General features: G+C 44.1%; 1 protein-coding gene across 3 annotated transcripts in view; it reads left to right on the forward strand.

The window, feature by feature from the left end:
• The window catches only part of ARHGEF4 (Rho guanine nucleotide exchange factor 4), a 227,025-nt gene extending 214,610 nt beyond the window's left edge, over positions 1 to 12,415 (forward strand). For all 3 annotated transcript variants that reach the window (XM_038146005.1, XM_038146006.1, XM_038146007.1), the window contains one exon: positions 425 to 12,415. In XM_038146005.1, the coding sequence (XP_038001933.1) occupies positions 425 to 582 (158 nt within the window). In that variant the 3' untranslated portion in view covers positions 583 to 12,415. The remainder of the gene's footprint in view (positions 1 to 424) is intronic.
• The last annotated feature ends 1,039 nt before the right edge of the window (positions 12,416 to 13,454 follow it).

Below are 13,454 nucleotides of genomic sequence, written 5' to 3' on the forward strand. Positions count from 1 at the left end.
GCCACAGCATTAGAGGAAACTGCACAGACCAGCCTTATCCTCCATGCAGGCACTGACCATTCCTAGTCAGAAATCCAGCCCAGGAGGCTGTAACAGGCAGCAGCAGCACTTGCACAGCAGCTGCTTCTCTCAGCACAGCCAAAAGCACCAGCTAAGCTTGTCACCACTTATGAGCTGCAGCTCTCTAGCCCTGGTGTCATTCTGGCAGAACACCTGACAGTTGTGCAGCACATTTCTTGGCCTTCCACATAAGCTCTAATCCTAAAAGGCACTGCTGAAAATAAGGATAAATTAAAGCAAAGGTTACATTAAGACAAACCCAATTCACAGCCCTGCAGCTTTAACGGGCACTGGGGGAGGCAGTAGAGTGGGGGGAAAGGAGCTGTGTTCAACTAACATGCTTCCCATCTCCTCCTCCTCCCAGCTGTCACCAGGCCCTACTACGACTTCCTGATGCGGCAGAAGCACCCCACGCTGCCCAGCACGCTCCCTCAGCAGCAGGTCTTCATGCTGGCAGAGCCCAAGCGCAAGCCCTCGAACTTCTGGCAGAACATCAGCAGGCTGACACCCTTCCGGAAATAGGGGCAGCCCCTGTTTGTGCCTGAACCCCTTCTGAGAAAGCACTTTATCCCTCACTCCTGGCAGGTGGAGCCCAGGTTCATCCAGCCCTGTGTTTACAGAGGATGGCACAGGTGCTCCTGCCTTCCCTATTTATTTTGCAGCCCGGCTGACCCGCTGGCTCCCAGGTGAGGCCACGTGGGCACTCGCACGCCACGGGCAGCCGTGCCACGGAGCCAGCCCTGCACTGCCCAGCAGGCAAAGCTCCAGGAGCGCGCAGCAGGGAGCTGGACAGGCTGCAGCCCGAGAGATTTACCTTGTCAGCTGTACTTGGACTCACTCCTTCCTGCTGCGCCCACCACTGCTGGCTGGCAGCTGCCACAGGGGAAGGCAGCTGATGGACCCACTGGCCCCGTGGCCGCTGCCGTGCTCAGAGCAAGAGCTCAGAGTCCGTGATGAGGAGGGATGAACCCTTCTGCTCTGCCCAGCCCATGCCCTGCATTTCTCAGAGCTGTGATCCTCCTCCACGTGTCCAGCTAACTCAGCAGCCTCTGCAGGCCCTCAGAGCACAGTGAGCACTGCACTGTGACCTCCTCCCTCCCTTTAGTCCAACAGCACCGCTGAACGGTGTCCTACATTAACTGTGCCAACCTGCAGCATGAGTCAAGTCGAAGAATCTCTCTAGTGGGTTTGAGTTACATAAGTTAGAGAAAAATGTGCCTAATTAACACCATACTCAATTCTTTAGATTCTTGTCTCTCCATCATTCTGCCATATTTCCTGGCCAATGAAAATGCTCATTGTTTGTAATGTGTTTATTTATGGTAAAAATCAGAACTGTGTATTTTGTAAGTCTGTAATTGTTCTTGTCAGATGTTGTTAACTTGTTAACTTGATGCCTGTTTTGTCTGTTTAACTTTTCTTTTCTTTTTTTTTTTTAAAGAAATGTCAATATTTGCAAACCTAGCTCCCAGAAGTCAGAGTCTGCTGTACAACTCTGCAACATCATTGTTATGCAAACTTCCACAGACCCTCAGATTCAAGGAGTGTTACTGACACTTTTAAAAACAGAAAACCACTTGATAAAGACCTAAATTTGGCATAAAGAGCCTGACTTTAAGTATCCAAGTTTCAAATGGTGGCCAAAACCAATGAATTTAAACCTTGGTTAGCAAAAAGAAAGATTTGCCTTACCATAGCGAGAGTTAGAAGCCATACTGACTGAATTCCCTAGCTTAGGAGACATCCTGTGACAGTGGAAGGAAGACACTAGCTCATTCCAACTCAAGTGTGAGTGAGCACTAACTGTCTGCAGAGCTCAGAAATCCAGTGTTTGTTGATGCTGTAGCTGACCAAAGTCTGGTCATCCAGGGATATCTGAATTCAGTAGCATGTACAAAGTCCTTCTTGCACTATATCTTCCCCCCAGACCAGGGGCAACATTTAATTTCATAAAGAAACTTGTAAAAGTGACTCTCAGCCTGTGTTTGTCTCCAGCCCGTCTATCTGTGAGAAGCTGTTTCTTTCTAAAGTCACTGTGGGGATTGTGCTCTTGCAGCTCCACCAGGGGCTGCTCAGCCACAGGGGCCGCGCCAGACGGTGACCTCAGAGCAGCCATCCCAGCTGTGGGGACACAGGGACCAGAGGCATCACTCTCTGCCCTGGGGAGGACACTGGGTCAGTGCTGGGGGGGGGGGGAAGGAAAAAAAATTAAAACCTAGTCTCTAAGAAGCTACTGAGATCAGGCAGTTACAGCAGCTCAACATACACACACAGACACCAAGAGACACAGACATGGGGACACTGAAAGATACCCTGAGACACACATGGCCCAGCAGACACACTGAGGCACTGCCAGGTGTGTACAGACACCCATGGGGGGAAATGGTGACCAAGAGACCCTGACACACACACACAGGTATGTCAGACAGTTGCAGCCAGCACCACTCAGTAACAGAAGGCATTCGTCATTTCTGTGTTTACCCTGTGTCTGCACCCTCCTTTCCTTATCCATGGCATGTTTGTTTTGATTGGCCAGGAAGAAAACCTGTTGGCACTGAAAATAATTTCAAAAAATTATCTATTTTCTGAGCTTATCAGCAGCTTTGTAGTAAGTGGAGGGGGTAGAGGGGCAGAGGACAATCCTCTCCCCAACACAGATACAGGATCACACCCCCACACTGAGCAAAGCCAGCTGTGACAATGCATCAGGTTGCTCATAGTCTTGTCCAGATGCTATCTGGATTCACTCAAGGATGGAGATTCTCCTAAAACCTCTTTATTTCCCTGCTGAAAACCACTCTGTCCCCAGGGTGAAGGAAGTGCTGACATCTGTTCAAAGCTCCCCTTGCTGCAATGTCTGCTCTGGTCTTAGGCAGAATGTTGCTTAATATACTCAGCTTTACATCTACAATGAAATCACTCCGGTAGAAATCTTCCCCTCTTGTCCCAAGGGAAACGGGGTGAGAGTGGCACAGGACCCTGGAGTGCAGCAGCCGTGAAGTGCAAAAACTCTGCCCTTCCTCCCCGCTGAAACACACACAAAAATTGGCTATTATTACTTACCTGTGTAGCAATACTCTGAACAGTAAATATGCATCCAGTGGTTAAAATAATCTCATCATTCATCAGCTCTTCCTGAACTGGCTGCACCTCTGACCAGTGCGCACAAAGGATTTACAGAGACAGTTTTTTTACAGACATTTCTGAAGTGCCAAACCAGACTTCTCTGGCCAGACAGCATCCCAGTCAATGGGCAGTTAATTACTTCGGGAAGAATTCTACTCTCCACTTGACTATCAGTACTCCTTCTAAAAAGTGTCCTCAGCTGGGATTCTAGTCTTGCACACCACGTTTGGAGCTAGGATCCAATCCCCTATGCAAGACTGAGATCAGGTAAAAAAGCTGATCACACAAAGTGGTGGAGTTACAGCAGCAACACAGGAAACAGGTAAGGCTCAAACTCATAAACCCATTGTGCTTAACATGCCCGCCCCATCCACAGACTGCTCTGAAGAGGATTTAATCATAAAATACCATCCTTAGTTTAACAGCCAGCACCACCTCCCAGCTCTCACCATAACCCTTGGTGTTACCTGAACAAACTATCATAGATCAGGTATAACCTCCTTGGGTTTTAAGTGATTAGACACTCCAAGTCATCGCATCCCCCAAGCTACTCACTAAATGGCAAAGTGTACCTGTGTGTGAGATGATAGCAGATTAACCAAGCCCAGATTTCCCTGCTGCATCTGGATTTGGGCTGGAGCGGCTCCCATTGTTCTGCCAATGGACAGAACTGGGGTGAATGAATCCGTGTGCCAGGCTGGACTGGGGGTGTGCTCAGCGAGCAGATCCCAAGGGCATCAGCTAAACTTGGGAGAATGTGGTTTCTGGCTGGCTGAGAACAGCCTCTGTGACAAGCTCTCTGAGCTACACGGACAAGACCATCGTGCCAGTTCCACAAGAAGTGTCCATTTGAACCATGAAGAATCAGAGCTGTGAGACATCAGCAACCTTTTCTCTGGAGCTGAACCTTCAACAGGGGCCAGAAATGCAGATTTGCATACAAAACAAACTGAAGCTCCTGATGTGAGTCTGAACACCACCAATCCTTCTGGATTTTAGGGTAGAATCAGCTGAACTGCTTAGAAAAAGTTCTGCATTGAGTTAGATAAAAAGAACAAAGAGATTGAGTCAGGGGTGATTTGTTGTTTTCTTTTTTAGGGGTGTTGCTTCTATCTGTTCCTCTCCTTCTGCAGATATCCGTTTAGGAAGCTTGTGAAAACAGCCATGATTCCCATGATTCTTAATTACCTAAATCTGCCCAAATTTCATTTGGTCAAATAAAACACAGAATTATGTAAAGGATATGAATCAAATGAAAGAATGATTTCCTTTTCCTGAAGCTACCGGTTTATTGAACCAGTGGCTACTAAATAACATAGTCTCTGCTCTGACCAAAAAAAAAAAAAAAAAAAAAAAAAAGAAAAAAAAATCTCTATTTTAAACTATTAGTTTAGAATATCTGATTCAGACACTGTGGGTGTATGCACTGTTCAAGTTCTAATAGCATCAAAACCAGCACAAACTGTCTTTGTGCTAACTCAAAGTAAGAACTAGGTCAGTTCCCACAGAGAGAAGTTTCCCCAAAGCAGCCTTTACTGTCTCTGCTGTTTTGTCTGTTCCCTGAAGGACAGGGGTGTCAGCTGGGGAGGAGCCCCATCTGTGTCCAGCAGAGTCCTTGGCTCACCAAGTACACTGCAGGAGATTCCCACTCTGCAGGACACTGCTCTGCAGAGCCAGCACAGCTCTGTCATCCAGGAGCCAACCATGTGCCAACCATCTGCACCTGGGTGTCCCAAGAGCTTCCCAAATTCACCTGAAAACCAGGCCTCACTGTCACCAACAGGGATAACTCAGAATCAAGGCACCTGCCAGTACCAAAAGAATCTCAGCTTCACACTAAGAACACTTCATTTATTGGGATGCCAGAATGACAGAAATTAGCTTTTTTAAAATGAAAAGGCCTTTCACCTGATGTGTCAAAATATCAGGCTGTGCTCCTCCAGATTTACTGTTGTGGAAGCACATCTTCATGTAACAGCATCATTCAAGAAGTCTGTGGCAAGACTGGTATGCAACCATCAGTCTTTTGAACATGTACTGCACCACTCACATCCCAGACTCTGAAGCTGTCAGCACCTGGCAGGTGGGGCAGCATCCAGCAAGTGCTGATTTCTTCTTTATTGTTATTACTTCAGTTGTTTTAATTCTCCTGTCAAGTTCCACCACGTACCTGTTCATGAGGGTTATGGGCATTGCAAAGCACATCTGGACAGTGAACATGGTACAACAGAAACTCCTCAAGCTTTAAGGAGGGAACAACTCACACCTCATTCAACTGCTGGAGCCTCAGCCTGTGCCTGCTGCTGCTGCTCACATTCTCTGCCAAAGGGGGAGGACTCACCACTGCTACTGGCATCACCAGTACCACACTGGTACAACCCAAAATATCAACCAGAGTGTCCTGTACCAGCCTACTAGCAGGAACTCCCTGTCCCAGAGCTCCCAGCCTAAGCAAAGCTGTAGGATCAGGTCTTCAGGTAAGTAATGGATTAAAGAATAAGAATTTTGATAGTGGATAAAAATTAACTGAAAAAAACCACAAGTGTTTTCAGCTGATTTTAATCCCCTGAAGACACAGTGGTGCTCTTTCAGCTGGGCAGTGTGGAGAGGGAATCAATCTTCCAGGCTGCAGTGACCCATCAGTGCAGCTCGTGTCAGAGTAGAGGCAGTGCAAGGCGCAGCCAGCAGTGTGACCTGGCACCAGACAGAAATGCCTCCAGGGGACCACAGCTCTAGGCAGCAGCGAGGACTCACCTCCTTTCCACTCCCAGCCACACAGATGCAGGCTCTGCAGAAGCCAAAGGGTGCTCCTTCCCAGCCACACAGCAATCCCAGACGCCCTGCCTTGCCATTAACACCTCACACCTTATTTCTCCCATGTGTCTCACACATGTCCTTAACAAGCTACATGACTCAAATCCCATGGCTTTGGCAGTGCTGGCACGTCTAGGAAAAATGCAGGCTGCTTGTTCTTTTGCATAGCACTCCTGTCATCTTTCCCCCTGTAACTACACCCCTCCTATCCCCAAACACTGAGCTTCTCTTTTGCACAAGTTTGCTACCAAAGCAGCTCCCTGTTCACAGCCTGTGCAAATGAAATACCTGAGGTACTTACCCCAGAGCCATGTACCTTTGTGTGTGACTGCCTACATTTACAGTTGTGAGATGGGAAATAAACAAGCTATCAACTTCAAGTCTTGTATCATTCTGTAATCCTCCTAAAAAGTATTAACTACTGATTATAGAGCAGCTATGGAACAGCATTCTGCTTACAAGTTCCTTCTATCCTTCCACACCTACTTCTTTCCCTTTTCTCCTAAGCAGCACCCACCCATTACCCAGGCTGGATAATAATTTATGGCTTTTTTCTTTAACCTCCAGTAACCTGAAATAATATACTTGCTATCTATATCACACCATCAAGAAAAACCTTATCCCCAAATACAGCCATGTGTTCACTGAAGCAGAGGAAGCTGCATTTGAGCTCAGCTGGGCACTTCACAGGATTACAATTCCTACAAGGCTGGCAAAAGCAAAACATGGGGAAGGTGTGTTCCCCTTCCTCCTTCTGAAGCATCAATTTGCCCACATATTTTACCTTTCTTGACCAGAAAAGAAAAAGCTATTGTAAAACACTACAAAGTAGATTACTATAGCCCAAAAATGAAGGCCCAGCTTTGGTAATTTAGGCTGACAGCTGAGCTGCTAATTGTCAAGTTCTTTCTGTCACATTTGTGTTGGAAGGATCTCTTAGCCACCAAGGACTACAACTGGGGTTCCTGTACCCATGAGGCTCAACAATCTCCCCTCTGCATCTGCAATTCTCCCAGCTTCCCACAGCTGCCAGACTTCTGGCTGCTGTTTAAAATAAACATTAAAAACCTAAAGTCATCACATGGCCTCCATTCTATTCTGGATAATTAAGAGAGGATCACTAATAGCCTGATGGATACTAAAATAAAATCCTGGAGTGCACTTAGCCTCCTACACACAAGTCAGACATTTTATCCATGTAATTCAGCAACACTGACATTTCCTTCACAAAAAAAAATCCCATCTAAATAAATACATCATTCCTGATTCCAAGGGAGCTCACCAATGAAACTTTCTGTTACTTGACTTTGTTTACAGCAAGCCACAGAGTTTAGAATCTAAAGCAAGATGTAAGAAACAGCAAGTTTTGCTTTTACCCATAATTAGTTACACGAAAACTTCAAACTCAAAATTTCTTGCCTGATTTCTACCAATCACTAACTGAGCAGGTACTTTCCTGGAAGGGGCTCTGGCTGTTCTCAGGTGTTCAAAGCGGACCCTAAGTGAGGGAGTTCTCACCTCCACAGCAAGTGGAGCCACCTGTCACTGAGGGGAGGGTAACATACATTAATTACACCGCCACTGTAAAATCCATCTGGCAAGAGGGAAAAATCAAACCATTACTGACCCACCATTCTGGCAGTTCCATGGATACATTTAGAACCACCATGAAAGAAACTCTATCTAGAGACTTAAGAGTTCACCATGTCCTTGCAGGTGTTGAATACATTACAAGGTCAGGTTTCATGGCAGCAGACTCCCAGGAGAACAGCTACATCAGAATCCTTCTAGCCTGAGAGTGATCAGCACCATTCTGAAGAACAACTTTTCCCTTTATAGCATCTCAGATTTCAGCAACCCACTGGTTGAGGATTACGAATTTTCATCATCTGCAGTGCTCTGCAAAAAACACTCTCAAACCTATCTACCTGTAACATGAAAGCAATCCCAGGATAACAACCAACAATTAGCTTGAGGAAAACACAAAAAAAAAAAAAATCTGTCCGTGGCATCCCTTGTGCTCAGCTACAATTTTAGAAGCTCAACTACTTAAAACCACCTGTAGCAATAATCCTGACAATGAAACACTATTCCCGCAGATTAATGCAGTCCCGTTTCACCTTCCTCTTCCACAAGTGTTGCTTTTTTCCAGAAGGTTACCGGGTAAGTTATTGTTACTTTGGAGACCTACAATAAATGAAAATAGCCAGTTAGTTCAAGCAGCTTAGTTGTTCCCCCAGAGCTTTACAACCACCCACACACAAAAGAAATAGGATAATTACCCACACTTCACACCTACTCCACTCTTTTCCTTCTGGGGAACACTCAAGACACTGATTTCTAACAGCTTTCTGCTCAGGGCTGTCACCTCTCCAATCAAACAGCACGGGTTTGGTATGAAGCAAATGCTCAAGTACTGTCAAATTTTACATCTGTTCCATTTCCTTTGTTTTAAGCTATAAAATAAAATTTCTCAAACCCCAGAAATGTCTCTAAAGGGAACAAGGCAGGGTTGAACGTCTTTACCACGCTCTCAGACAGGACAACTTAGGGCAGCTTATTCCCCACTGGGGAGCCTTTGCCACTGTGTTCTGTTAGGCACTGAGAAACCTTACTGAGCAAAGTCACTCATCCCATTTCAACATTTTGCTTTGCTTCCATCAATCACCAGATTCCATCAGCTTGAAGAGTTTAAATGCTGTTCTCCAGCACAGAATGTTTTCAGGAAGGATTTCACCAAAGACAGTAGGAAAGAAACCACAATAAGCAACACAAGTCAATCTTTATTGAAAACTGAAGTATTAATACATAACAATTCTTATTACAATAAACGTGCTTTTAAGAATTTAAACTTGAGCTCATCTACTCATTGAATTGCATAAAAAATAAAAAAGTATGAATTTTCACAATTGAACTGGCTCAGAATGGAATCTCCACTCTTTGTGTTGATGCAATAGTTCAATGCAGGAGTGAGTGATGCCTTAAAACTTATTCTGGAAGACAACATTGACCTAAACTTAAAAAAAAAGTACCAATACAACTGTTCCTAAGACAGTTTAAAAAAAGTCATAAAAAGGAAACTTGTGTCTATTTCATAACAAACATGGAGAACTATTACTGGGGCCTCTTGTACTTCCATTGCATGCACTCACTTTTTTAGATCTTAAGACAGGAGGGCAGCCAATAATAGCATTACAATTAAAAAAACCCACTAACAAATCCCTTCTACTTAAAACAAGTCTGTACAGCAGCCAGCTAAAAAAGCTTTCCCAGTTTGCCTGCTAAGTGCCCAAAAGTCACAATCAGTTTAGAAAAGTCATGTTCATTTTCTTGATGTTGAAACTTCAGGGCCCATAAATTGTTCAGATGTTAAAGTCACAAATGGACCCTTACGACGTGAAATTCAGATGTTTCAGTGTTATATGCAACCTGCACAAGAAAAGGTTTCTTGTCCCCACTGGTCCTCTTCCCTCTCTGGTGCCTACAGGACACCTTGCCTGCCCTCTGCGCCCTGGGCAGAGGCTGCAGAGTGCCCAGAGTCCTCCCAGCAGATGGGAACCAGCTCAGCTCCAGGCCAGCCCTGCACAAACTGCCCGACCCTGCTGCAGGTGCTCCTGCCCTGTGGTATTTCACCTCCTCCTGCGAGGGGCTCTGCAGGAAGCCTAGAGCTGACACAACACAGGATTAGAAACGGACACTTCTTAATGAGAACAACGTGAGTGAGCTGAAATGGCCATGTCTTTTACAGCCTTCCCAAAGGCTGGCTCCCAGGGCTGAGGAACCTGGACTGACACGAGCTGGAGCAGGCTGTGTCCTAAGGAGCAAAAACACAGCCCAGGCAGCCATGGAGCAGGCACAGCCACAGGCTCTGTGCCATGCCTCAAGCTCCAGCTGGAGCATCACTATTGCTCACCTTCCTAAGATGGGAGGTTTCACACACATGGGAGTTACCACCCCGGTATGAGTTTGACCCTAGAGTTAGGTGGTGGTGTCAGACTGATGTGCTTACCTACTTAAGCAAACCCAAATGAACAGTGTGGAGCACTGTGCTGAAGCACTGGGGAGTGATTCTAAGTCAATGCTCTTGCCTTGCTAGCCAAGGAACAATGAAGGCAGGACACTCCACAGAGAGCAGCCCATGCTGAGTACCCTGGTGCACAGCTCTGTACCATCAGCTCTCCTGACACCAGCCAGACATGGTGGTACTGAGGGATGGTGGTTTGCTTGTGTGGTTTGGTTAGCTTTATCAGTGGATGGAGCAACACAAGGAAGAACTTCAACAAAAATAAAGGACTTATTCACCTACAGCTGCATCTAAGCATTTAACTTGCATAGTACACTCAAAATGAAGCTTTCTCGAGCAGCATTCCTGCATGTCTCCTAGAAACTCCAAACTGGAGAGGGTTACAACAAGCATAAGCAACATCTAGCAGTAGGTTGTCTCTTTTCCTTCCTGGTGTTTAGCAAAACCACCACCACACTGACTAGGGCTATGTGGTTTTGATGACAATTATTAGCCATTTTTCTTTGCTGCTGCTACATTTAAAAGACATTTTCATCAGCTGTTAATGACATAGGGAATACCTTGGTTTTTAAAAAATACTTTATCTAGACTCAACACTTGAAATTTGAACTAAAAAAAAAATTCTTGGACTTCTCTTTGTTATTGCTGCAACGGTTATTTATTTTCAGTTCCAGGTTTATAGTAGTACTTTTTTTTTCTTCATCATATAAAGCTGCCATAAAAGTTTTCTTTTTTTGAAGAGAAGCTTGATCTGAAATGTCTCTACTGCACTAGCTCTTTTAATTCGCTGAGGAGCTTTAGTGCAAACACATACTGTGTTTTCATTTATAAAGAAATTCTAAATAGGGAATGTTATATAAAAAGCAGGAGAGAATGTTTCGTAAGACCGTCACTGTGTAAACGCCTATTTGATGATGTACAATTTCCCCCACTGCAGTTTTATATCCATGCTTTCTACTATTTGCAACAAAATACCACTGAGATAGTTATATATACACATATTCTCCCATTCCCCTGCACTGTGCTTTTGGTTACTTTTCAGAAGAACTCCTGGAGACAAGCTCCAGCCTCCCAGTAGGATCAGAATTGCTCAGGAGTGGAAGGTGCAGTACCTTTGGAAAAGGTACACTTTCTCCCTCCTGGATGAATCCCATAATGCAACTTAGAAAAAAAAGTGCTCAAGTAAGTGAGACTGCCTAAGTGTTATGGAATACTACACGGAGACCAATTCCAAGATGACATTTAGGAATCTGAAGTTAGAGCAAATATATAGGAAGTTATATTCATTCCTTGACTATTTCTCTATTGCAGCATTCACGGAAGTTCTCTCCTATGACTTTAGTTCATGGTAATGAGACAGGAGACAGAAAAACTTCCAGCCTGGCCCTCACAGCTCCTCCCCAACACAGCACTGCTCCAGCCCTCAGCTCCTTGTCAGAACCATGCTCAGGATGAGCGCCCTGCGTTGGTGCTCACTGTGCTCTGCCACACCTGACTGATCACAGCTGCAAATCTAACACACACATGGAATTGTTACACAGACTGAACAAAGCAGTACACATTCAATTAAGTTTGTCTTGGATCATTTTCTGCTCCATATAAAAACATATGGAAATCCCTAAGCTGCAGTAAGTGCTCATGAGTAATGTTGAAAGTACTTATTCCAACAACATAGTTATGTTCAAGGCATTAGAAATAAGGGGGCCATCCACTGACAGTGATTCATGCAAAATAAACCTAAACTTTATTAAAAAAAAAAGGGTACAAAATACAGAGAGTGCTTACTGTAAAAAATAAAGTTACTGAAGGCTCTAACCACCAATGGGGTATGAAGGTACACAAGCCTCTCACCAGGGCAGAGTACGGGGATGGCAGCACTAAATCAGCACTGATGCTACCCCAAATCAGCTGCCAAACCTGTACAGGAGCAGAACACCCCAAAACAAAGCATAACTAAGATACACAACTTCAAAAAATTTAATTCTGAATGGAAGTTAACCTACAAGAACAAGACAGCCTGATATACCTCTGTAAATGCTTAAAAGGGAACAACATTTTATATCCATTTACTGCATAATTTATTGCAGGCAGAATGTATAAAAAAAAATTGCATCTTTCTGGAATTGTAAATCAAGCAGGTTTGAGAAGAACCTCAGTTTCAATGTGCAATATTCAAATTTAAAAATTTAAAATCTCCCCTATAACAATTTTGGTATACAAATGGGTTCCAAGGCTAGCCCTTTATCCCCACAGCATTTGCTTTGAGGTACTTTAAAAATTGAAGCTGCAAGAAAGAATATCACAAATGAATCATTGCAATGAAATGCTAATCTGCAGTCGAGTCTTATTTTACGTGCTCCCAAGTGCAATTTAGGAAGTAAAAAAAAAAAAGAAAATAATAAGAAAACACATCAAAAGGCTGTAACCAACAAATGGCTCCTACTTCAATTACAAATATTTTCATGAAAAAAAACCAAAACAAAACTGCTATTTAAACCCTCTATGTTCTGGCAGCCCTACTACAGAGTATCCATAGTCCATACTGCAAGTAGATAATAAGGAAATTGTGTTAAAATGATTTGTTCCCCTTTAACACACTCATCAGGCACACAAGCTCTCCTCAGAATAACATGCAGCTGAACTCTGTTGCAGAAAGCCCTTGCACCTCTTAAGTTTCTGGAAAGCAAGCTGGATCAACTGCACATATGTTTTCAACTGACTACAACATTCTTTAGGAAAAACAGCACGAATATGCTCAACTGAGAACTAAAAGGAAGTGTTTTTCTATCAGTCTGTGTGGCAGTCTCACTTTGACACATCTTGCATTATCTGAAAGACAGTACTGGATAGAAATCTCCCCAGGACATGCTACTCATTCTGCAGGTGATACCACCTCCTACTATTCCTAAGAGCCAGTTTTGCCTCAAGGAAGTTTGCCTTATTTACTGGCACACACAGCACTACCTTTAATTCTGATCCTTAAGAGCATCTGTATAACACTGATTCCATATAATGAAAATGAAAAGGTATGAAGTAAACTAATGGTGTGCGGGATGTCTACAGCTTGTCTGACTCATTTTCCAGTCACTCCAAATTATTAGCTGAATTTGAAAAGAACACATCACTTAAACAAAAATATGCCCCTTTGAAACTGGCAACTCCATCAACCTGAAACAGGCTGAAGCACTCATCTAATATATGTTATGGCATTATAGAAAGAAACTCACTTTCATGATTCTACCTTGTCAGACCCTGCATACATTACAACAGTGCATTAGTGATACAAGTTGTAAAATACTTTTCGGTTCCTTTGGATTTGCATATGATGGTTTTTGCATCAGTCACTGCAGGTAGATTGAGCAAGCTTTGTTTTTGTGTTTTAACATGCATTCAACTAGATATGGATCAGAATAAATTTATACTCCCTTTT

The sequence above is a fragment of the Motacilla alba genome, chromosome 9 (assembly GCF_015832195.1).
Source record: "Motacilla alba alba isolate MOTALB_02 chromosome 9, Motacilla_alba_V1.0_pri, whole genome shotgun sequence".
In the NCBI taxonomy this organism is placed as follows: Eukaryota; Metazoa; Chordata; class Aves; order Passeriformes; family Motacillidae; genus Motacilla; species Motacilla alba.